General features: G+C 44.2%; 1 protein-coding gene across 1 annotated transcript in view; it reads right to left on the bottom strand.

Moving 5' to 3' along the window:
- The window catches only part of ZRANB3 (zinc finger RANBP2-type containing 3), a 463,076-nt gene that overhangs the window by 194,597 nt on the left and 243,233 nt on the right, over positions 1–25,246 (bottom strand). Inside the window, exon 8 of the mRNA XM_082260204.1 lies at positions 6,253–6,372. Coding sequence (XP_082116330.1) covers positions 6,253–6,372 — 120 coding nt within the window. The remainder of the gene's footprint in view (positions 1–6,252; positions 6,373–25,246) is intronic.

A 25,246-nucleotide genomic window follows, 5' to 3' on the forward strand; every position in this document is an offset into this window, starting at 1 on the left:
CTGGACAACCCTGAAGGCGATCCATCCAATGATCCAGACACTGAATGCTCGAAGTTCCAAGACATTGATCGGTAGTCTGGACTCTTCCAGTATCCAGTAAGCAGAATGCTTGCCGAGGAACGTCTCCCCAGCCGGGCAGGCTGGCATCCGTGGTGACCATTGTCCAATAAAAGGGGAAGAAGGATTTTCCACCCAAAGCCCTGGAGAACTCCTTTGTTCCCCGGCTCAGCCAGATCTGATTGTCCAGAGACTGCGGAGACTTGTCCCATTTGGTCAGAATCTCACTTTGCATGGACCTCGTATGAAACTGTGCCAACTGAACTGCCTCGGAGGTAGACACCATCATGCAGGTCTGGGGGGGGATCCATCTGCTGGACAGCAGGAGACGAAATGCTGCCTGCAATTTCTGGAGTTTGTCCAGAGGAAGTAGCACTCTGGCTAAGGCCCGAGTCAAGACCCAGATAGTCCAGCTTTGTGGACGGAACCAGAGCAGACTTCTGAAAATTCAGAATGCAGTCAAACTCCCACAGAGTTTGTATTGTGATCTCCAGGTTCTAAACTAGAGCAGAGGGAGATCATCCAAGTAGCCCAGTACCGTGATCCCAGATTAGCATAGCAGAGCTAGCACCGTAGCCAACACTTTTGTGAAGACCCGAGAAGCAGAGGCAAGGCCAAAGGGTAACGCCACAAACTGATAGTGCTCCTTTCTCACAGCAAAGCGGATAAGACGCTGGTGACTGGCACATATTGGAATGTGAAGATAGGCATCTTTGATATCTACAGAGGCGAGGAAACCCGACGCAGAGATGTCACCACCGTTCGTATGGACTCATCCAGAACTTCTGTACCCGCACAAAGCAGTTTAGCGCCTTGAGGTCCAAGATTGGATGCACTTTGCCTTCCTTCCTGGGGACTGTGAGCAGGTTTGAGTAAAAACCTTGAAAACGTTAAAAAGTCAGAACCATCACCCTTTGAAGGAACAAGTCTTGTACTGCGTCATACAGACCCTGTAACCGGTCTGGGGACAGGGACAGGGACAGGTAGGAAGGAAAACAACTTGCCAGGGGACAAGAGTGAAACTCGATCTTGTAGCCAGACCAAATTATTTAGCGGACCCACTTGTCTTGCACCACGAAAGTCCACGGGTCTGGAAACTAGCAAAGACAGGTAAGGGAGCACCTTCAAGCAGAAGGAGCCTTGTCCGCGGGTCTGGATTAGCCCGCTCTTGACTTGCCATTTAAGATTCGTTTGGATCTGCCAGAGGTGGCCCTGAAAGGTTTCAAGCCCTCGCCAGTCGACCCTGAGGGATGAAAAAACTTCTTATGGGCTGAGAAGGAAGGTCCACGTCTATGGACGAGGCTCCTTGCCCATAGTAGTTAAAGTAAGGTCCTTTCCCCCCCCCCTGTGAGACCTTTTATGATGTCTTCCAGACGATCTCCTTGAAAGGGAAGATCAGGCAAGGCCTTTTCAGAAGTGTGGTCTGCAGACCAGCATTTGAGCCAAAAGACATGCCGAAGGACCACCGCCAAAACAGAGAGGCGAGCCATCAGGGGAGAAGTGTCCAAAGAAGCATCACAGATAAACTACAGCCCCTGGACCAGCTGGTCCGCCAGCTCAGCAAAGGCAGGAAGGAGCAGTTTCTGCCTCCAGGTCACGGTGTAGGAGCTTAGCCCACTCGGTCAGATTTTGCAACACTAGGCAATGGTAAATACCGGCCTCAGTGCCGAACCAGCTAAGGTATACATATTGTGGGCCACAGCCTCAGTCTTCCAGTCAGCCGGACCCTTCAAGGCCAGGGACTCTTCAACCAGAATCATGGTTGCTTTGTTTAACATGGAAACTGGAGGGTCCACCACCAGTGGCACAGCCCACTTCTTAAGGAGGGACTCCTCATAGGGGTAACGCCTAGTAAAGCGCTTAGGAACCCCACTGGGACGCTTTGGTCGTCCTCTCTCTATAGCGACAATTCTGCCAAAATAGTCGGGGAAAGGAAACACCTTTGCTGCTCTGGATGGCTTTTGAGTGCCAAAGGATACCTGCCCGTCCATTGCAGCTTCAGCTGCATCCTCCAACTTCCGGGTCTCACGCACAGATACAATCAGTGCATCAACCAGCACCTTTTCGTGCGCGGTCACAGATATGGAGGAATCATTCTTACTGAGGATTCTAGGTGCGCGGCTGCAGACCCAGCAGGGTGACCCATGTCTGCGGCGGCCGAATCAGATTTAGGATTTGATGGGACAGATGAGACAGGAGAAGGCGGGGGGAACTTTTTGCTAGCCCGTTACCAGCAAGCCGCCTCCAACCGGGACACAAGAGACTCCAGGACCGCCGCCAATGCATGGATAGATGGTTGGGACCCGCAGCCTCAGAGAGGATTTAGGTGGGGAAACGTGCTCCAAAGACTCCATGAGTCACCAAGAAGATCCAACAAAAAAGTGTAACACATTAAGGGATAACCCCCACCGCGCTTGCCGCACCATCAGGTCGCCAGCACAAGGCACAGAGCGATCCTCAGGAGGGAGAGAGAGAGAGAGAGAGAGAGAAGGTCCCCACCACCAGACTCACCACCCGCCAACACAGGTTACCTGCAACCACCAGAAGAATGTGCAATACGCATGCGGCAATCAGGAAGCTAAATAAGCTCCCCTGTCATAGCCACCACTATTTGCATTGGGAAACCACAATAAAATGGTCGCCGGACTACACAAACATGGCCGCCGTGTATAGAAACACAAACTACAACAAAATGGTGGAACCACAAGGCATACAGGGACCCAGAATAGGGGGACCGGACATCAGGACAGATCCAGACAGGAGGCTGGCAGGAGCCCCCACCAGGAAACACCCCCCACCCCCGCTCAATCGATCGTCCAGTCGCCAACAACGTGCCCCCCATCACCAGTTAGCGCTTTGCCCCCACCCCAGGAAAGTGGCCAGACCACCCCAAAAAAATACATCCCCAGCATATGCGGAGGGGGGGCAGGATGAGGGGGGGTGCCTGCAGGACGGAGGGGAACCTGGGGGTACAACCATCCCACGTCCACCCCAAAACCCTCCAGTGGTAGAGAGGGGGACAGCTACTCACCATAGCAGTACCAGGGTGGGCACCGCTCCAGATAGATCCTCCTCTCCTGCTGTTGGGCAGGAGGAATGCTGTGACTCAGGCCGAGGCCAAGTTGTATGCAATCTTGCGAGACATTTAACTCGCAGGGCAAACCCCCTGTCCATTGGGGCTATGTCATGGCCGACCTAGGGCAAAGCTGAGGCTTGCGCGCGTGCGCTGGCCAGACTGGGGTGACCACTGGATCTAGAGTATCCAGCAGTTGACTGTAGATCTCACTGGAAAAATCCAGGAGGGAAAAATTTCCTATCTAAAAGTTTTGCCAGGGCGAAAGATCCCAGCAAGTAACTAGGTTTTTACTCCTGACTAAGCAGAAAAAAAAACTGTGACTATAGCAGGAAGTGGGAGTATACCCCCTGGGACTGCCCATGGGTGTAACCAGAAGTTTTTTCTGCCTAGCGTCCTACTCATGTAGGCAGCATAACCCAATGGTCAAGAATGACAGGAGATGTGTCCGTCAATGAACGAAAGAGAAATAATAAATTTAGAATAGGGCATGCAACGGTCTCTATTTTGTTGCTCTCTTTAGCTTCATTCAGAATATAAATAATATACTTTTGACATGTCTATTATAACATTAGAATCTGTATGTTTGTTTCTAGTTTGACATATGGCGTTACTGTATGACAACACTATCTCAGGAATTGATGATGTGGAGGCGCCGCACGCGTGCGAATCAGAAGGCCATCCTTGGATGGGATTTTGTTAATTTCCCTCATCATGCCCAGCTGGACCCCATGTGAATGGGCGGTATGATGAGGCAAACAGATAGATCTAAAACAGCAGCACTGGGGAGTACACCTACCTACCCTTTGCTCCAGGAAAGATATTCTATCTAATCTATACCAGGAACTTGGTAAATCTTTGAGCTGCAACAGGCTGCTTTTTGAATGCTGTAACTCAAGACAGGCTAATAACAAGCAGGCATTATATACAACCAATCCCTGGTTTTGATTGGGGGATGCAATACCATATTAAGCATATGCACCTTCACGGCCTATAGATATATACTTTGTTTACAAAACATAAAATATGTAGAGATTAAATACTAAAAATATATGCAGAGATTTCTATTTGTTATTTAATAATTCTGGCCATGCATTAGAACTAGATACACTGCTATTATTAATTGAAAACTTAATTGATGTTATGCATGTGTAGTATGCATTTATCTGTCTATACATACAAGAAGTCTCCTTGAAAAAAACACATATAAACATCTAAAGTGGATAGACATCCATCTATAGCGGGTCTTTGCAGGTAGGCCGGACTACAACACCAGCCTATTTTGGATATATTAATGCATCTCATATACCCTTATTACTAGTCCATCTAATAGCATATACCTGTTTAAAATACAGGACCTGTCTGTTAGGTCTCAGTGGTTTAGGACCACCTTGGTCTGGTATAGTATCCTCACCATCACTACTTATTAAATTCTGCAGCTATGCATAATATGGATATCATTTGTATGCCTAGGCAAAATTGGCAGAGTTCCTGAGACTGTGTTTTTATTAACATATGGAAATGCCATCTTTGACACCAGAGTAATACCTGCAAGTCTGATTTGAGACCACAGATACTAAAAATAATAGATACTTATATATGGGCTTTTTGATCCATGTATTTATATTTGTAGAAGATTGATGCCTAGCACAACCCTGAGGAAGGCGCTGTGAAATTTCTGAAACGCGTTGGATGAAAAGGACATCAGTCTTTGTAAATTGTATACACTGATGCAATTGCAGCTGTGCATTCTATGTAAATCTTTGTTTAAAATGTTTTTATTGTCGTAATACAAATAAAGTTGATTTTACATAATATAGTTGCATTATATACTCAGTGCCTACAAAGTCCCACTCAAGGGGAATTTCCAATGTTCTATCCATTTAGGCACGTGGCACATGTAGGGAGGTTAATCACCGGTATCTTCTAATTGTCACTGTACTAATGACACTGGCTCGAACGTGGCTAACATCAGGGGCGATCAGAGAATTAAATGTGTGCCTAACCATTGTTTTCATGTTTACTATGTTCTGTTTTCACTGCTTTATAGGGAAACAAAATCCAGCACATCCCTGCTGACAGGAAAAGGCTCTGCCGTATTTACATAGGCAGAGCTCTGTCCAGTCTCTCTCCTCGCCAATCAGCAAGTGCCGGCATCCGCTAATCGGCTTCTACGGTGACTATTTACAGCAGAAGTGGTGCGCCCCCTACCCAGAAGACCAGAGTCAAGCATATATACCTAATTCTGCACAAAGTGGCCACCTTTTAGCAGCTAAGCTACAATGGGCTGGCCATTAAGTGGTTAATGCACACGACTAAACAAGTAGTGGATACTGAGATTTTTGTCCTACTTTACAATGAATTCCAGGTATGGAAATTTTTACATTGTTACATTAGTCCAGCTTGGACTAATATAAGTATGTATGTGGGGTTCCCATGGAGACTGAAAATCACTGTAGTAGGCACAACTATTCCAGTGATCTCCACTAGTGTCGAGTGGCTGCCCTACTGTATTGTCAACACAGGAGGTCGCCCATTTGGCATGGACACCATTTAGAGTGCTCCTGCCAATAAATGCAACGAATGTCAAGGAATGCCAAGTGTTCTTTGACTAGATACGGTGGCGATCATGATAACACCAGCTTGTCTCCCCACTATATCCAATAGTGGAATGTATTGCATTCATTGTAAAAATGCAGTGTTTCCTGGAGTGGCACGCCTGTACCAAGCAAGCGACCTTCTGTGTTGACAGTAACAATGCCTTCTATAGTGATTTCCAGCTCCCACAGGTATGGTATATATACATACTTGCATATGTCCAAACTGCACAAATATAACTATGTCAAAATTGCTATACCTGGAATTCAGATTTAAATGATCGTATAATATGTATTATCTACAACAGTTACAAGTGTATTTTTTTTTTCCATAAACTTACCATTTTTCTGGCAGGGAGAATTATTACTATTTAAGGAACAATCTTTCATACAAGAGATTGTTCATACAAAACATCGCTCATATGTCTGGCAAGCCCTGTCTGTGGGTAGGCGTAGCTGGGAGCTCTTCTGTAAATAACAAATCACATGACTGACGCATTTGTATGGAGAGATGGATTAGGTTACCTTGTTCTCTATGGCAGCCTCCGTGCAGGCCTGCAGCATGGAGAGATGGTGTGCAAACACCAAGAACTTCAGCTTGTCATTCTCCAACATCATTTTAATGTAATCCTTCACGGCTCCAGCCTAGGAAATGAACAAATAATTCTCAGTGTCATACTGTGCAATACATCTGATGCAAGGCTGCCTGCGTCTAGTAATCTGCTACAGCTTCAAGATAAGTCAAACGTCGCTTGCTTTACTGTACGGGAGAAAATATGTCAGGGACTGTGCTCTGCGTTATATAATCTTGACATGAACACCAGCAGGATCATTTATTAAAACAGACCTTCCATGGCAAATGGAAGAACCACTTTTTTGCCAACCACTCCCCCCCAACACAATAACATTTGTAGACAAACCATTCTCTCCCCAGGGCCCCTCCAAAAAAAAAAAAAATACTCAACTTGTCCCTGGTCTTACGTGCTTGAATATTGAAATTCCAAGCCACTGCAAGAATATTCTCACCACCCAGTTCTGCTAGGAGGCATGATCACATCAGCCGTGCCTCCCGAAAACATCGGAGGCAGGAGCCAAGGTAGATTTTATTTTTTAGGGGAAAAAGTATTTTTAGAATAGTCATTTTTTTTTTTTTTTTGGGTGGTGGTGGCGGGAAGTGGCCTATAAGCAGACTTCCCATTTGCCATGGAAGGTCCACTTTAACACTGAACTCCATAAAGCTATGAAAGATGCAGCTCTCTAAACCTTAAACGTATATTTTTCAAATGCAGCCAGAGTAGTTGACGGACGTTGGGCAGATATTAGCCTCTTAATCCCCTATAAAGCAGTATTCAAACTGAAGGAGGGAGAAGGAGCCAATCATTGTGTTGCAGTAGAAAGAGAAAAAGAGAAGAAAGATGAGCTCATCTTCACGCTAAAAAAAAAAAAAAGTAACACATTTAATTGACCTCCCTCCCCTTTTACTCGCCAGGTTGAGAGTTGGGAGGAGACCTGAAAGTGAAACTGTAACAGAAAAATCAGGTCTCCTCCATTGCTTTATCCTCTCCTCCTACTGAGGAGTGTCTGCTTACTCTAGGCAATATTTTTTTTCTGCCATAAATCCAAAAACTGGATGGGCAGAAATGCAAATCTATTTGGCAGGTAATGCAGCTCCCTTATATGTATTTTATCTGTGTATTTAGCTCTTTGCCTGGAGTTTAGCTTTAAGACAGAGCAAATGGCAACAATGGTGTGAAAGGTTCTGTAAGTAGAGGTCATATGTTTTGAGTTTACGGTAGTGAAATTTGTGAGAGAGGAAATATGATTGGATGCCGTGGAATCCAGCACTATGTGCTATATAATTAGATAAGTAAAAGTTGATTTTCTTATAACGCTTAAAGCGCAGTGTCCCACAGCAATCAATCAGCAGGCGGTTTTCACTCTTTTGGATTGCTACAAAATATAATGTCTGGTTTGCTGCTATGGCATATGGCAGGCTGCCATAGAGGGGTAGAATTCCCACCGTGAACAATATAACGCATACGTTCAGCCTCAAGTTCCTGATGTGATGGTAAAGATTCTATTTTCTTCAGGAAAAGGACAAGGCTTTCACTTAAAGCATTTCCTATATATTGGTGTCCATAAAAATCAGGCAGGTGTCAAACACACAGGTACGATCAACCTTTGATCCTTTCTGATGAAGAACTTTTTATAAACAAGCAGGCTCCGGAATCAGTGCGGACACAGGATTGTCCCCAAATCCAAATGAAATGTCAAAAATCGTTCTATGTCCACAAGGACCCCGAGAACGAGTAAAAGAGAGGAGCCATAACTACATGTGTCTTCAGAGCATTCTGTAGACACAACACTCCTAAACCTTACATAGAGATAAACTTGATGGACTTGTCTTGTCTTTTTATTTTTTTCAACCGTGTCTACTATGTAAGCACTGGGATAATCTATAATGCAGATATGATCTTTAATCCACAAAGCTGACATTTGATCTTCCTCCCACCATTCCAACACTGCTCATTACCTGCACCTTGCTGTTGGTCACTGTAATTTATGTATTGCCTCTTTTATCAACTATAAAGCATAGGAAGAGACAAAGCATGCGAAGAGGCATAAAGGGTGCCCCAAAGGTATGTACAGGCATCTCCCAATCCTTGAGTTGAGTGTGCAAGTTAAAATTTTCTTTCCAAAGGCGATCCCCTCTCAGCCCAGCCACTAAGGAAAGAGAACGATCACAAGTCAATTAACACCCTGGGTGCGCAATTTAGGAGTGGATAAATAGTTTTCCAAACAGGCTGCAATTGTTATATCACCCACTCCACCCCCAAATATCCCCACTCCTATCCCAACACAACGCAGTTCCTGCACCTTGACACTGGTCACTGGGATTTATGTATTGCCTCGTTTACTGAATGTGAAGCATAGGAAGAGGCAAAAAGGGTGCCCAAAGGCATAAAAAGGGTGTCCCAAGAATATACCATTAAGAGCCCAGCCATTAAGAAAAACAACTACAAATCTACGGACACCCTAACTATGCAATCTAGGAATGGGTAATTAGTCCATAAAGAATTTTCTTAACAGACTACAAACTTTCTATCACTCACTTTACCCTCCAGCATTTACCCAGGGCTAAAATTTCCCCCCTTTCGCCATATTAACACCACACAGTTCCTGCACCTTACCATTGGTAAGTAGGACTTCTATATTGCCTCATTTAGTGACTGTAAAACATGGGAAAAGGTATAAAGGGTGCCCCCAGGGTATGTGCAGGCAGCTCAGAATCCTTGAAGTGAATTCATGTGAGCACTTTGTAGTTTAGCCAAGGCTCCAATATCTTCCCCATCTTCCCTTACAGGTGTAAATACGGGCACCCACACCATGAAGGAATAAATATTTACAGAGACCTATGCAGCTCATAGTGGGTGTAGTCTACACCAAGGTTCACTCAGCAAACAATTTGCCAAGAATAACATTAAAAAGAAAAACAATATATATATAGTGGGTACGGAAAGTATTCAGACCCCCTTAAATTTTTCACTCTTTGTTATATTGCAGCCATTTGCTAAAATCATTTAAGTTCATTCTTCTTCCTCGTGAATGTACACATAGCACCCCATACTGACAGAAAAACACAGAATTGTTGACATTGTTGCAGATTTATTAAAAAAGAAAAACTGAAATATCACATGGTCCTAAGTATTCAGACCCTTTGCTCCGTATTTAGTAGAAGCCCCCTATACAGCCAGGAGTCTTTTTGGGAAAGATGCAACAAGTCTTTCACACCTGGATTTGGGGATCCTCTGCCATTCCTCCTTGCAGATCCTCTCCAGTTCTGTCAGGTTGGATGGTAAACGTTGGTGGACAGCCATTTTTAGGTCTCTCCAGAGATGCTCAATTGGGTTTAAGTCAGGGCTCTGGCTGGGCCATTCAAGAACAGTCACGGAGTTGTTGTGAAGCCACTCCTTCGTTATTTTAGCGGTGTGCTTAGGGTCATTGTCTTGTTGGAAGGTAAACCTTCGGCCCAGTCTGAGGTCCAGAGCACTCTGGAGAAGGTTTTTGTGCAGGATATCCCTGTACTTGGCCGCATTCATCTTTCCCAGTCGTCCTGTCCCTGCAGCTGAAAAACACCCCCACAGCATGATGCTGCCACCACCATGCTTCACTGTTGGGACTGTATTGGACAGGTGATGAGCAGTGCCTGGTTTTCTCCACACATACCGCTTAGAATTAAGTCCGAAAAGTTCTATTTTGGACTCATCAGACCAGAGAATCTTATTTCTCACCATCTTGGAGTCCTTCAGGTGTTTTTTAGCAAACTCCATGCAGGCTTTCATGTGTCTTACACTGAGGAGAGGCTTCCGTCGGGCCACTCTGCCATAAAGCCCCGACTGGTGGAGGGCTGCAGTGATGGTTGACTTTCTACAACTTTCTCCCATCTCCTGACTGCATCTCTGGAGCTCAGCCACAGTGATCTTTGGGTTCTTCTTTACCTCTCTCACCAAGGCTCTTCTCCCCCGATAGCTCAGTTTGGCCGGACGGCCAGCTCTAGGAAGGGTTCTGGTCGTCCCAAACGTCTTCCATTTGAGGATTATGGAGGCCACTGTGCTCTTAGGAACCTTAAGTGCAGCAGAAATCTTTTTGTAACCTTGGCCAGATCTGTGCCTTGCCACAATTCGGTCTCTGAGCTCTTCAGGCAGTTCCTTTGACCTCATGATTCTCATTTGCTCTGACATGCATTGTGATCTGGAAGGTCTTATATAGACAGGTGTGTGGCTTTCCTAATTAAGTCCAATCAGTATAATCAAACACAGCTGGACTCAAATGAAGGTGTAGAACCATCTCAAGGATGATCAGAAGAAATGGAAAGCACCTGAGTTAAATATATGAGTGTCACAGCAAAGGGTCTGAATATTTAGGACCATGTGATATTTCAGTTTTTCTTTTTTAATAAATCTGCAACAATGTCAACAATTCTGTGTTTTTCCGTCAATATGGGGAGCTGTGTGTACATTCATGAGGAAGAAGAATGAACTTAAATGATTTTAGCAAATGGCTGCAATATAACAAAGAGTGAAAAATTTAAGGGGGTCTGAATACTTTCCGTACCCACTGTGTGTATATATATATATATATATATATATATATAAATAAATAAAGGATGCTAATGAGTATCTGTGTAGTTTGACATGCTTAGTACCATCTAAGAAAACCATATCCCTATATACAAAATTAGAAGAATTTTGTTAAATTGGAAAATTGATACCATATCTTTTTTACTGGCTACACTTCATTTTATATTAAAGAATAATAGATACGAATTCATTTTATTATGCAGAAAATACCCAATTGTAGCATGTTTATTTAATTAGGCTATAAATAAGTTTTTGCACATTCATTGCCACTTTCCAATAAATATTACATTTCAAGTACAAATTTTCCCAAAGAGACAATAAGGACTGAATCTATTAGAAGAAAAAAAGAAAAAAAAAAGTACAGTTCTGTGCTGAACCAGGACAATTCTGAAGACAAAGAAGGACAAATCTTCAAAACAGAAGTCTCACTTTGCTGTTTTTTTATTTTTTTTTGTCCTATATACCATTCATTATGAAATATTAAGCAGGTACCAGCTCAGCATGGTACTTTAATTGTCAACTGTTCTAGCATTTACATAGAGAGATAGCTTCAATGCTAATCATGGGACTTGATAATCAGGCAACAGTTTTGCAAAACAGACAGCATCCATACACGACATGAAAAAAATAACTGCCATTTTACCCCAACCAAAGAATAACCCCTCCCCAAATAAATATCAATATGTTCAAACCCAGCAAAATACTAAGCGTGACACGTTGCAAATCTGTAATTTTAAGGAAACATTCGAAAAGCTTTTCGTTCTTCCTGTCATTTCAACACACACTTAATGTAACATGAAGATAATTATATTCTGCTGTCTGTTTCGCCAGTCTATACATTCTCATACACGCTGGAGCAATACAGGTATCAATGATGTCATGGATTTTAATTAGTAATGAATAATTTACCGCTTACCGCTGTAACCCACGCAACCCTAGAGACGGCAAAGGCTCTAAATTGACAGGAGACGCTTGTAAAGCAAATTAACCCCTTCTCCTCCCCCCAGCGGGGCCTTAGGGAGGAGGCAAACTTAATGCTTCGGGTACACCTGAAGCTACGGAGGGGTTAAGTCTGCAAGTCTATGAAAACCTTCCACAAAAAGGAGAGACCAAAAGAAAAAAAAATGCATTAATAAAGTATTCCGCGTAATGCGCTCATTAAACTGCGCGCTTGAAATATACCATAATTCAGCCCTTGTCCCTTCTCTAACTCTTTCACACTATTTATGAATTCCGTCCTCTCCTAATGATAATTTTATCTGGCAATAACAATGTGTCACTTATTAATAATAGAAAAGTATTTGAAAAAAAAAAAAAAGTCTTTCATTTATTATTCATGCTGTTAAAGTCTATAAGAGGAGCATTTGAAACAATCAAATAACAGTTTAGGGAGAATATCTGCGTGAACCTGGTCAGGCTGGGCGACTGGGATTAGCAGTTAAGGCAGCTCTTTGAGAAGAAATAGTAGGACCTCATGTTTATATAATATTCTCATTTACATAGCGCTTTCAGAATATTTCAGGGACAGGTAAAAAGGCTTTTAATGCGGTAACACGGTGTCAGGTTTTTAGCGCCTTGATGCTTTGCTTTTTTCAAGGGGTAACATTTATCCGATCTGGCGTTCGGTGGTTAAGCCAAGTTGCGCGATCCTATGAATATCTATTCATCTCTAAATGAGGTAGACATCTGTGAATTTTTCATGGGTTGTGGAAATTATGCGCAACTGAAAAAATCAAAAGCTTTAGACTGAGTTCTGAGACAATGCTGGTCAGAACGGGGGAGAATGGAGAATGTGCAACGCCGTAAATGATATGCTGGTCTACTTTGAAGTATTTAAGAAGAACTCTTTTAAGGAACAACTGGTGCAAAAAAAAAAATCTTCTTCTGTGCAAATATGTTTTAGAACAGTACTCAGCCCTCTAATGTAAGGACACATTAATTTTTTTCTTTACTAGCCTGCATAGTAGAAGTTGCAGTCCAAAGAGATAGGTACCAAGGCACCTCTTTATTCCCTTGCAATTGTTTAATCCTTTCTCTTTAGTTTACAAAAGAGCCACAAGCAATCATGCCTGTTGAACAACAATCAGAGCAATTCACATTGAATTATAAATATCAAAAAACCGTTTTACAGCTCCATATAAATCTTTATTCAACAGAAATGTGTAGTTTTTATGTATTGGCAGTGCTGGTGGGCACACATTGGAAGCACTGGCGGGCACTTTTGGGAGTGCACTGATAAACAGTGCCCTGATTATGAGCGTACATGTCCCTTTTAGAGAAGCCAGTTATCGGCTCTTCTCCTCTCCTCATGCATTTCAGCATGGGGAAAGGAGAGCAGATAAACAGCTTTTATTTATATCCATGATTAGCTGTAATTGGACACAGCTGATCACATGGTAAAGACATGCTGATTGGCTCTTTACCCTGATCTACGATCAGCATTGTCCTCCGTGCACTGTGATCAGAACATGCGCGATCATGTGGGGCCGTCATATGACAGCAGCCTCCCAGAACTAGCCATCCACACTGTAGATGTCATTTGGCTATAGCGCGGTCGACAAGTGGTTAATATGGTGTAGATGGAGTCCGAGATGATTGGACACTAGCTCTCATTTTGTTTACATGGGATCTGTATCCAAGGATGTTTATTTACTTTACAGGTATTAGAAAATGAGATTTTTGACTTACCATTTCTCTGATGTTTATTGACGGGCACAGCTCCAGATCTTCATGACCATTGGATTATACTGCCCCCTACAGGAGTAGAACACTAGGCAGAAAAAGAATCTGGCTACACCAATGGGCAGTCCCCTCTCTCTGCGATCGCCTGACGAAGGAGCACAGATGCTCCGAACGCGTGCAACCCCTATTTTTCTCCTGCCAGGAAGTGATGTCATCAGGGATCAGAAGTCGGCAGCCGGAGCCCTGTTGTGCATGCTCCGCCGCGGCCAGTGACAACTAGCAGCCCCACAGCGGCTCGGCTATACCTCTGGAACCTCACCACCTTCTCCTATGAACACTATCCTGGAGGAGGAAGATGGATGACCCGAACAGTCTTTGTGTACCGGTCTCACCCAACCTCGGACAGTGAGTCACCAATTTTAACAGTGTTAAATAAACTTGTACTATACTAAGCTGGCGCCGCTCTCTCCTTTCTTGCAAAGTTAAACATGAGGAGCTCAACAAATACAACTGGAGCTCATCTGAAATAAAAAATACACCCTCAAAGAGCATCAGGTCCTCTAAATAGCAGCCTGCAAAACCTTACAGCCAAAAGAAGCATCCGCAAATGCCAATACATCCACTTTATAAAACTTTGTGAAAGTGTGCACCGACAACCAGGTGGTCGCCTTGCAAAACTGCGTCAAAGGTCGCAGAGGAAGCAGACAACCCTTTCCGAGGCCAATATGTGAGCACAAATAGTGAGTCTGACTTGCTAAAAGACTCCATAGCTACAAGGTACAGCCCAATAGCCTAAAAAACATCCAGGGAATGCAATGCAATTTCCTAAGGATGTTTTGGCCTGGGACACAGGGAAGGCAACACCATGTCTTCATTCAGATGGAAATCAGCAACCAACTTTGGAAAGAAGCTAAGTACACCCTAATTGCCCAGACCACATCCAAGGCATGCAAGGCGATTTCCTTTGGATATTTAGGCCTGGGGCATAGGGAAGTTGATAGAGGCAAGAAAATCCCCCTGATCCAGGGATGCCACCACCAGGCGAATGTACTTCATTCTGAACTTCTGCACCCGCAAAAAGCAGTTCAGCGCCTTGAGATCCAGGATTGGATGCACATTGCCTTCCTTCCTGAGAACTGTAAACAGGTCTGAGTAAAAACCCTTAAAACGTTCCAAAGTCGGACTTGGGACAATCACCCCTCAAAGCAACAGGTCTTTTACCACTCCAAAACAAACCCTGTAAGCAGTCCAGGGACAGGCGCACGTTGAAAGGAAAGAACCTTGCCGGGGAACAAGAGAGAAACTCGATCTTGTAGCCGGAGTGTATGACTTTGCGGTCCCACTTGTCTTGTACCAGGGAGGTCCACGGGTCCAGGGAACCAGCGATGAAATCCCCCCACCCCCAATACAGGTGAGGGCCCACCTTCATGCTGGAGGAGCTTGTCTGCGGGTCTAGAGAAGCCAGCTCTTGGATTGCCAGATCAGGTTCGTTTGGATCCTCCAGAGGAGGCCCTAAAAGACTACGAGCCCTTGTCAGTCGGTCTTGAAGGACGAAAATACATCTTCTGAGCCGAGGAAGAGGGCCCACGTCTACGATGAGGTTCCTTGCCCTTAGTAGCCTGTGGAAGAAATGTACTCTTCCCCCCTGTGAGACCGTTAACCTATATCATCCAGGGTAGCTCCAAACAGGCGATCTCCTTGAATGGGAAGATCAGCCAAGGCCTTTTTAAAAGTGTGGTCCACAGACCAGCATTTGAGCCAAAAGACACGCAAAAGGACCACTGCCAAAATAGAGAGCCAAGTCACTAGGGGAGCCGCATACAAAGAGGCATCACAGATAATCTGCAGCCCCTGGACCAGCTGGTCCGCCAGCTCAGCAAATGTAGGCAGCTGTTCTCCCTCTAGGTCACGGCGTAAAAGCTTAGCCCACTCAGTCAGGGTTTGCGACACCAGGGCACTGGTGAATACCAGCCTCAGTGCCGAATCAGACAAGGTGTACTTATTGCGGGCCACAGCCTCTGCCTTCCTGTCAGCCAGATGCTTAAAGGGCTGGGGACTCTTCAACCGGAATTAGAGTTCCCTTGTTCAATCTGGTAACCTGAGGGTCCACCACCAGTGGAACAGTCCACTTCTTAATAAGAGACTCCTCATAGGGGTAACAGCTAGAAAATCGTTTAGGGACCCCACGGGGGGGGGGGGGGGGGGGGGCTTTAGTCATCCCCACTCTATAGCGACAATTTTGCCAAAATAGGCAGAGAAAGGAAACACCTTTGCCGCTCTGGATGGCTTTTGAGTGCCAAAGGGAACCTGCACCTCCGTCGCAGTTGTAGCTGCATCCTCCATCTTCAAGGTCTCACGCATAGATACAATCAGTGCTTTCACGAGCGCCTTTTCATGCTTGGTTGCAGATGCGGAGGAATCATCCTCATTATCAGAGGATTCCGGGTGTGTAGTTGCAGACCCAGCAGGGTGACCCACGTCTGCGGCGGCTGAATCAGATTCAGGATCTGATGGAACAGATGAGGCAGGGGAAAGCCGGGGGAACTTTTTGCTAGCCCGTCACTGAAAGCCACCTCCACCCGGGACACACCGGACTCCAGGACTACCATAGATGGATGTACCCCCTCAGATAGGGAATCAGGTGGGGAGATGTGCTCTAAAGACTCCATGGGTCACCAGGTGGACCCCACAAAAAGTGTAAAACACTGCAAAGGGAAAACCCCAACCGCGCTGGCAGCACCACCTGGTTGCCAGGCACAAGCACCAAGTGACCCTTAGCAGAGAGGGAGAGAGCCCCACCAGACTCACCACCATGCAGAAACTGACACCTGAAGCCACCAGGATAATCTGCACTCCAAGTGAAGTGATCAGAAAATGATGAGTGGTGAGTCAGACGCACCAGGGGATGGGGAAGGGCTCCACTGTCATGGCCGTCGCTATTTTCAATGGCAAACTACTGCAAAATGGCTGTCTGACTACACAAAGATGGCCACCATGCATAGAAACACACAGGCTATAGGGAAATGGCGGCACCATGCGACCTCCAGGGATCCCTAGGCCTCAGGTAAAGGCCAAGGCAGGACGTGAGGCCCTGGCGGGAGCCCCCACAAGGTACAACCCTCCCCCTCACACAGCCGATCGTCCCATCACGGGCGGCACACCCCCGGCCCCCATCACCAGCATAGCGGCCTGCCCCCACCCCTGGAGTGGTCCAGACCACCCACACAGCCACATAATATATGGAGGGGGTGGGGGGGTAGGAGGGGGGACAGATGAAAGGGGAGTGCCTGATGGGAAGGAGGGGTACCCGGGGGTCCGACCATCCCAAGGAGGGGCCCACGTAAACCCCAAAATCCTCCAGGGGGGACATCTACCCACCAGACCTGGCTGTCGGCCAGGAGGATCGCTGCGACTCGGGCCGAGACCAGGTCGTATGCGACCTCGCAAGGTGTTTAACTCGCAGTCCAGACCCTGTCTGGCGGGGCTGTCGCGGTCAACCTATCGCGGAGCTGAGGTCTGCGCGAGCTCGCTGGCCAGACTGGGGTGATCACTGGATCTAGATTATTCAGCCTGTCACCCAGTCCAGCAGTTGATTGTAGATCTCACAGGAAAAAAAACAGGAGAAAAAAAAAAAAGAATCTCAGCCTGCAGTGGGGACACAGAAAAGATGGGAGGGACAGCTGGAAGCAGGAACAGCCAGATATATTTCACTCTACGGAAAACAAATGCTTTAGTGGCTTTGTGGTTATAAACACTCTTCTTGTATAGCATGTAATGAAAAGTTTTCAGGGTCGGTGTTTTCTAAAACTTGAAGGCATTTTTTTTTAAATAGGGGGACATGTCTGGTGGCTTTAACATGCTTTCTCCATGTTACACGTGCAATATAATTGTCCTTCGCTGGGAGAAGGCTTTTTAATAAAACATGGCTTCAAGTGGCAGGATAACATGCAGCCTTGCCTGCAAATGCAGATTTAACTTTCTTTTATCCCTCTACTGAATTGCGGCTGTTAATGCAAGGTTAAACAACCCTTTTCTCTGGTCAAAAAAAAAAAAACACCAGGCTTATACATTCACCCCAGTATCTGGATAAGGTAAGACCAAAGGCGGAGAGGTCAAAGTACCCCCCCACTGTGAACTACATCAATACCATAGGTTACTGACCTCTCTATCTGTGTGTGAGTGTGTGTATATATATATATATATATATATATATATATATATATATATATATACATACATACATACACACACAGTATCTCACAAGTGAGTACACCCCTCACATTTTTTTGTAAATATTTTATTAGATTTTTTCATGTGACAACACTGAAGAAATGACACTGCTACAATATGAAGTAGTGAGTGTACAGCTTGTATAACAGTGTCAATTTGCTGTCCCCTCAAAATAACTCAACACACAGCCATTAATGTCTAAACCGCTGGCAACAAAAGTGAGTACATCCTAGGTGAAAATGTCCAAACTGGGCCCATATAGCAATTTTCCCTCCCCAGTGTCATGTGACTCTTTAGTGTTACAAGGTCTCAGGTGTGAATGGGGAGCAGGTGTGTTAAATTTGGTGTTATTGCTCTCACTCTCTCATACTGGTCATTGGAAGTTCAACATGGTACCTCATGGCAAAGAACTCTGAGGACCTTAAAAAAAAAAAAAAAATAGTTGCTCTACATTAAGATGGTCTAGGCTATAAGAAGATTGCCAAGACCCTGAAACTGAGCTGCAGCACGGTGGCCAAGACCATACAGCAGTTTAGCAGGACAGGTTCCACTCAGAATAGGCCTCGACATGGCAGACCAAAGAAGCTGAGTGCACGTGTTAAGCGTCATATCCAGAGGTTTTCTTTGGGAAATAGACGTTATGAGTGCTGCCAGCATTGCTGCAGAGGTTGAAGGGGTGGAGGGGGGGTCAGCCTGTCCGTGCTCAGACCATACGCCGCACACTGCAACAATGCATCAAATTGGTCTGCGTGGCTGTTGTCCCAGAAGGAAGCCTCTTCTAAAGATAATGCACAAGAAAGCCCGCAGTTTGCTGAAGACAAGCAGACTAAGAAGATGGATTACTGGAACCATGTCCTGTGATCTGATGATCAAGATAAACTTATTCAGATGGTGTCAAGTGGAAAACAATGGTGGCCACATAAAATATTGACACTTTGGGCCCAATTTGGACATTTTCACGTAGGGGTGCAGTTACTTTTGTTACCAGCGGTTTAGATATTAATAGCTGTGTGTTGAGTTATTTTGAGGGGACAGCAAATTTTCACTGTTTTACAAGCTGTACACTCACTACTTTACATTGTAGCAAAGTGTCATTTCTTCAGTGTTGTCACATTAAAAGATAATAAAATATTTACAAAAATGTGCTCACTTTTGTGAGATACTGTACATCCAAATAGTCATTAATTGCGACAAAATGTATCAAATAAAAGTAGCAAAGAAGAGGTTCTCCATTCAATTTAGAGAGCTCTTTGTTCATTGTCATTAATAGAATTTTGTGAATTGCGTCTGATTATTCATAGTATGTTAAGTGTGTTATAGAGAAGGGTTCAATAAAAAAATCAATAATTTGATAATTTAGAATTGATAGCTTATAAATAATAGGCTTTATTTTTGATCAAAAATTTCAGTTAGCTGCGTACATCCTTCGATATTTAAAGTATAACCCTACTTTTGCAGAGTTGCAGAGAAAAAAAAAATCCCCTCTGGATTATCTATAATGCAATCATTTTAATTGTATTAGTCATCCCTGGCAGACTCTGCATACCTTTAGAGTAAAGTATAGATACCACCAGCACATCGTGGATCTCCAAAAGAGCAGCAAAAAGTTTATTGATGTAATCACAGCAAAGAATTGAGACATTTCAGTGCCATGCAGGACCCCTTCATCATGCAACCTGATGAAGGGGTCCCACATGGCACTAAAACATTGCAACTCTTTGCTGTGATGTGATCGCTTTAATCCACTTTTAGCTGCTATTTTGAAAATACACAATGTGCTGGAAATATAAGCCTTAACCTTGTACTTATACCAGTTGCCAGCCAGTGGTTGCTAAAGCATCCACTTGTTACAAACCAATTCCAGTTATCTGTGTGAAGGGAATATTGTACTGTACTGCAGTCCTTTAGATGTACCTAACCGTTAGTTTTCATTCAGAGATGTGGCTTGAGAACAGTAAAACCAGGTGGTCGAGCCTTGGTTTTACCACCCGCCTGAATGAGGGCAGGCAGGCAGCTCCTCAGGGCTCATCGAGGGCCCCATGCTGTGCTTTAGTAGCCAAAATAAAAATTCAACAGCATGTCCAATTTGGCAGGGGTTCTTGCTGCCAAACGTGACCCATGCAAGTCTTTAGGGCCACACCGAAACCGCATGCAATAAACATGATTACGACACAGTGGTGTGGTATTTACAGGGTTAAATCAGGCACCTCCTCACCGCCTGTCAAGCACCCTCTGATTAGAACGTCTCCAGGATGTCACAATGGATTGCATTTTTTGACAGTCTGAAAAAATTACAGCAGCTTTAGATAGAAATAGAAAAAAGTAGTTTTTAATAACATTAAATTACAAAATGGCTTGTGTGGAAATTTTCCGTGCTAGGTTTTTTTTTTTTTATTGAGAAGTGGAATTCCTCCTTAAATACTACTGTGAAGTAAGAATGCTTTCAAAAACCTATTTTAATTCTTTATTTTTATCAATTTACAAAATGCAAAGTGAGCAAACAGAAGTATAATCTAAATCTAATCAATTTTTGGTTTGATGACCCTTTCCAATCACACGCCTCCCTGACGGTATAGCATGATAGATGAGTATCTGCCTGTATTTCTCAGCATTGTGAACACCATTGATCGGACAATGTTGAGGACCGTAGACACATTGCTCGACCAAGGAAACTTAATGCAGCAGATGAAAGACAGATCATGCTTACTTTCCTTCAACATATGTAGATGCTGCCCAGCAATGTCGTAAGCACAGAACTGGTGGAAACCAGTGGGACCTAGGTATACCCATCTACTGTTTGGAGAAGTGTGGTCAGAGATGGTTTACACGGAAGAATTGTGGTCAAAAAGCCATACCTCCGACATGGAAAACAAGGCTAAGCTACTCAACTATACAGGAAAACATAGGAACTGGTATGCAGAAAAATGGCAGAAGGTGTTCTAGAGGGAGGAGTCAAAATGTGAAATATTTGGCTGTAGCAGGAGGCAGTTTGTTCAGAAAGGACTGGACAGCAACAATAATGAGTGTCTGCGGGCAACCGTAAAGCATGGTGGAGGTTCCTTGCAAGTTTCGGGCTGTATTTCTGCAAATGGAGCTGGAGATTTGTTCAGGATCAATGGTACCTCAATGCTGAGAAATACAGATACTTATTCATCATGCCATACCATCAGGAAGGAGTGTGATTGGCCCCAGATGTATTCTGCAGCAGGACAACCACCCCACAGCCAATGTCATTAAGAACTATCTTCAGTGTAAAGAAGAACAAAGAGTCCTGAAAGTCATGGTTTGGCCCGCCAAAAACCCTGTTATCAGTATAAAAGGATCTGTCTGGGATGACAGGAAAAGAGAGGAGGATTTAAGACAGCCTACACGCACAGAAGATCTGTGTTTAGTCTTCCAATATGTTTGGAACAACCTACCTATCGAGCGCCTTCAAAAAATGTGTGCACAGTGTTCAAGTTTTTTTTACACATGCCTAAAATGTTTGCATAGTAAGCAATGATAGTCTGTGACTGTTTGTGCCTAGTATGATCAAAAATTGCTTTGTAAAATGGCCAACATGGGATAAACTCGGGGGTGTTCGGATCCAACTTCAAATTCACGAGTGAGCTAGCCAGGAAGCGGTCACCTGTACTGGTCCAATAGTATGCAGCCACCTGTACTGGTCCAATAGTATGCAGCCGAGTCATTCCCCACTCCAAAGTCGCACTGTGTGATCTGATACCTTTTTATTGGAGCCAGCATTACCTTTTTCAGCAATATGACCTACAGTAGCTCTTCTATTGGATGGGAATAAGAAGGCCAGCCTTCGCTCCCCCTGTGCATCAATGAGCCTTGGCCACCCATGATCCTGTCACTGGTTTCCCTTCCTTGGACCACTGTAGACTGGGAACATCCAAAAATTACTTTGTAAAATGGCCAATTAGGGATAAACTCTGGGGTGTTCGATCCTACTCCAAATCCACATGAGTGAGCTAGCCGAGAAGCTTTCCCCTGTACTGGTCCAATCATATGCAGCCAAGTCATTCCCCACTTCAAAGCCGCACAAGGGCTGTGTATATGTGTGGTTGTGGAGTGGGGAATGTTTTGGCTGCAAATGATTGGCCCAGTACAGGTGACGGCTTCAGGCTGGCTTGCTCACATTGGTTTTGACAAGGATCTGAACATGCCCACCTATACTGTTTTATACCTGCAAGTAAGTACAATTCTGTTCCAGGAGAGTAAAGGAGTAAAAACTAGATGGGAGCTACAGTGCATTATTGCATGTTTAGGATCTACACCAGCCTTTTTCAACCAGGGTCCTGTGGCACCCTGGTGTGCCTCCTGGGTTCTTCAGGGGTGCCTTGACAAATTGGTAACAAATTGCCACTGGTTTTTACTTTGTAGAATTACAACTCTGGCACTGTGCTGGTCAAGCCACTGGCACCCTGACAACCCTGGGCACTGTGCAGGTCAAGCCACTGGCTCCCTGACAACCCTGGGCACTGTGCGGGTCAAGCCACTGGCACCCTGACAAACAGTGACATCACTGGTTGATATGGAGTATGACGGGTGCTTGCACAGCATCCTTATTTACTCCTCTTCATCCCTTTTCCATCAGCACTAGAAAAAATCACATTATAAAATAGAAGAAGAGAAACAGAGAAGAGAAACCGTAGAATACTAGTCCGTACCAGTTTGCAATAGTGGAGGAATAAATCATTTCTAATATTGTATGGCCCATGTGTATGGATGTTGCTGCGTTATGTTAAACCATTAGTTTCGGGTTTTTTTACATTTTAGAATGGGGTGCCTCGAGATTGTGCAGAATTGTTAAGGGTGCCACAACTGAAAAAAGGTAGAGAAACACTGATCTACACTGATCAGCCAAGACATTACGACAACCAACAATAACATTATGACAACTCACCTATTGAATAGGTCCCAATTTTACCACCAAAACAGCCCTGACCTATTGAAGCATGGACTCCAAAGTAACATCCATCTACATGAATGCCAGGATCAAGGTTTTCCCAAGTAAACATTGCCCAAAGCATCACACTGCCTATGCCGGCTTGCCTTCTTCCCATAGTGCATCCTGGTGCCATCTCTTCCCCGGGGAGGTGTTGCATATGCACCACTCAGCTATCCACATGATGTAAAAGAAAATGTGATTCATCCTACCAGTCCATCTTCCTCCTTTGCTCTGTAATCCAGTTCTGATGCTCACTTGCCCACTGTAGGCTCTTTTCACTGTGGACACGGGTCAGCATGGGCAACCTGACAGGTCTGTAGCTACACAGCCCCATATGCAAAAAACTGTGATGCACTGTGCGTTCTGATACCTTTTTATTGGAACCAACATTACCTTTATAAGCAATATGACCTACAGTAGCTCTTCTATTGGATGGGAACACGCAGGCCAGCCTTCGCTCCCCATGTGCATCAATGAGCCTTGGCCACAAATGATCCTGTCATTGGTTTCCCTTCCTTGGACCACTGTAGACTGGGAACATCCCACAAGAGCTGCAATTTTGGAGTTGCTCTGACCTAGTCGTATAGCCATTACAATTTGGACTTTGTCAAAGTTGCTCAAATCCTTACACGTGCCCGGTTTTTCTTTCAACACAACAACTTCTGGGACAACATGTTCACTTGCTGCCCAATTTATCCCACTCACTTTTAGGTGCTATTGTAACAAGAATCAATGTTATTCACTTTATCTGTCAGTGGTCATAATGTCATGGCTGCTCGGTGTATATACATAGTAATAAACCTCTGATTACAGTAGGCAACCAGATAAAAAGCTTACAGCTACTGTATACAGCTGAAATGTAATATATTTTCATTATTTCAATAGGCGTCCCTTTAAAAGAAACTCAGAATAAAAAAATAAATAAATAAAAAAAATAAGTCCCGTCTTCTCAATTTTCCAATTATAGCCGAAGCCGTATACAAACATCGCCGAAGCTGAGAAATAACGGAGGCGCGGCGGCTATCTATCTCCTAAATTGCAGCATTTTAATACACAGTGTGCGTGTGAAGTCACATTAACGTGGGCTGCCAATAATGGCGGGCTTCAGATACTGATCTAATCAATTTACACTTATGTTCTCCGGTGCTAAGTGTATTAATAGTAAATGTGATCGTTAAGAATGATTTGTCTGCAGGTAATGTGGAGAGGTACGGTCCCCATGGTGCCAATGCGGTGACATCTTCTCACACAGATACAACGTTGTCTGCTAATCTAAAAACTCGGCTGTTATTAGAGGCAGCTCAGTTTCCATGGTAACGCTTGAGTTATAAACCTTTGGTGGGTGTTTGGGTCTTTTTGCCTCAAGAAACAGCATCTGGCTTGGCAAAAAGCTGTTGTTTTGAGAAAAAAAAAAAAAGAAAAAAAACGGGAGCAAGTGTAGAACATATGCAAGCGTATGTATTTTTATCTGGATGTGTTAAAAATACCATTTCAAAGTTTGATATCAAAGTTGAAGTCTTCAGCAAATGTTACCTCTGCGGATAACAGTTTTTTTAGAGACGCGGATGAGGTTTCCGGGGGAAGGGGGACTTTTGGAAACGAGTAGAGATTCGCTGTCGAGTAGGGGTGCTTTAGGTAACCCTGGAGAAAAAGCAGAGCTAAGGCCCAGAGCCACCAAGTTTTAATGCGTACTGAGCCCTAGGAAGTCACAAATCGCTGAACTAGAACAAAAGTCAAAACGATTCCTCGAGCCACCGAGTTTTACACTTCAAGCATTTACATGCACTTATATAAACTGTTTTACCTGGAAAATAATTTACAGCTCTGTTCATAATAGGCATTCCATCTGGACAACATACAGTGGGAAAAATATTATTTGATACCCTGCAGATTTTGTAAGTTTGCCCACTTACAAAGAAATGAAGGGTCTTAAATTGTTATCATAGGTTTATTTTAAATGATAGAGACAGAATATCAACCAAAAATCCAGAAAAAACAGGATACAAATGTTATAAATTAAGTTTCAGTTCAGTGAGTAAAAAAAGTATTTGATCCCCTACCAACCAACAATAATTCTGGGTCCCACAGACTGGCTACCCTATGTGCTCATGTGGTACCCAATTAAGTCCTGTCAATTTAAGAAGGTGCTCCTAACGAAATCTTGTTATGTGTACAAAAGACACCTGTCCACAGAATGTCTCTTTTCCATTCAAACCCATCCTCATGGACATGACCAAAGAGCGGTCAAAGGATATCCGAGACAAGATTGTAGACCTGCACAAGGCTGGAATGGGCTACAAGACAATCAGCAAGAAGCTTAGTGAGAAGGAGACAACTGTTGGAGGGATTATTCGCAAATGGAAGAAATACAAAATAACCATCAATCACCCTCGGTCTGAAACTCCATGCAAGGTTTCACCTCATGGGGTAAGGATGGTCATGAAAAGAGTGAGGGATTGGCCCAGAACTACACAGGAGGAGTTTGTGAATAATATCATGGCAGTTGGGACCA

The sequence above is a fragment of the Pelophylax lessonae genome (genome assembly GCF_965119305.1).
Source record: "Pelophylax lessonae genome assembly, chromosome: 6".
In the NCBI taxonomy this organism is placed as follows: domain Eukaryota; kingdom Metazoa; phylum Chordata; class Amphibia; order Anura; family Ranidae; genus Pelophylax; species Pelophylax lessonae.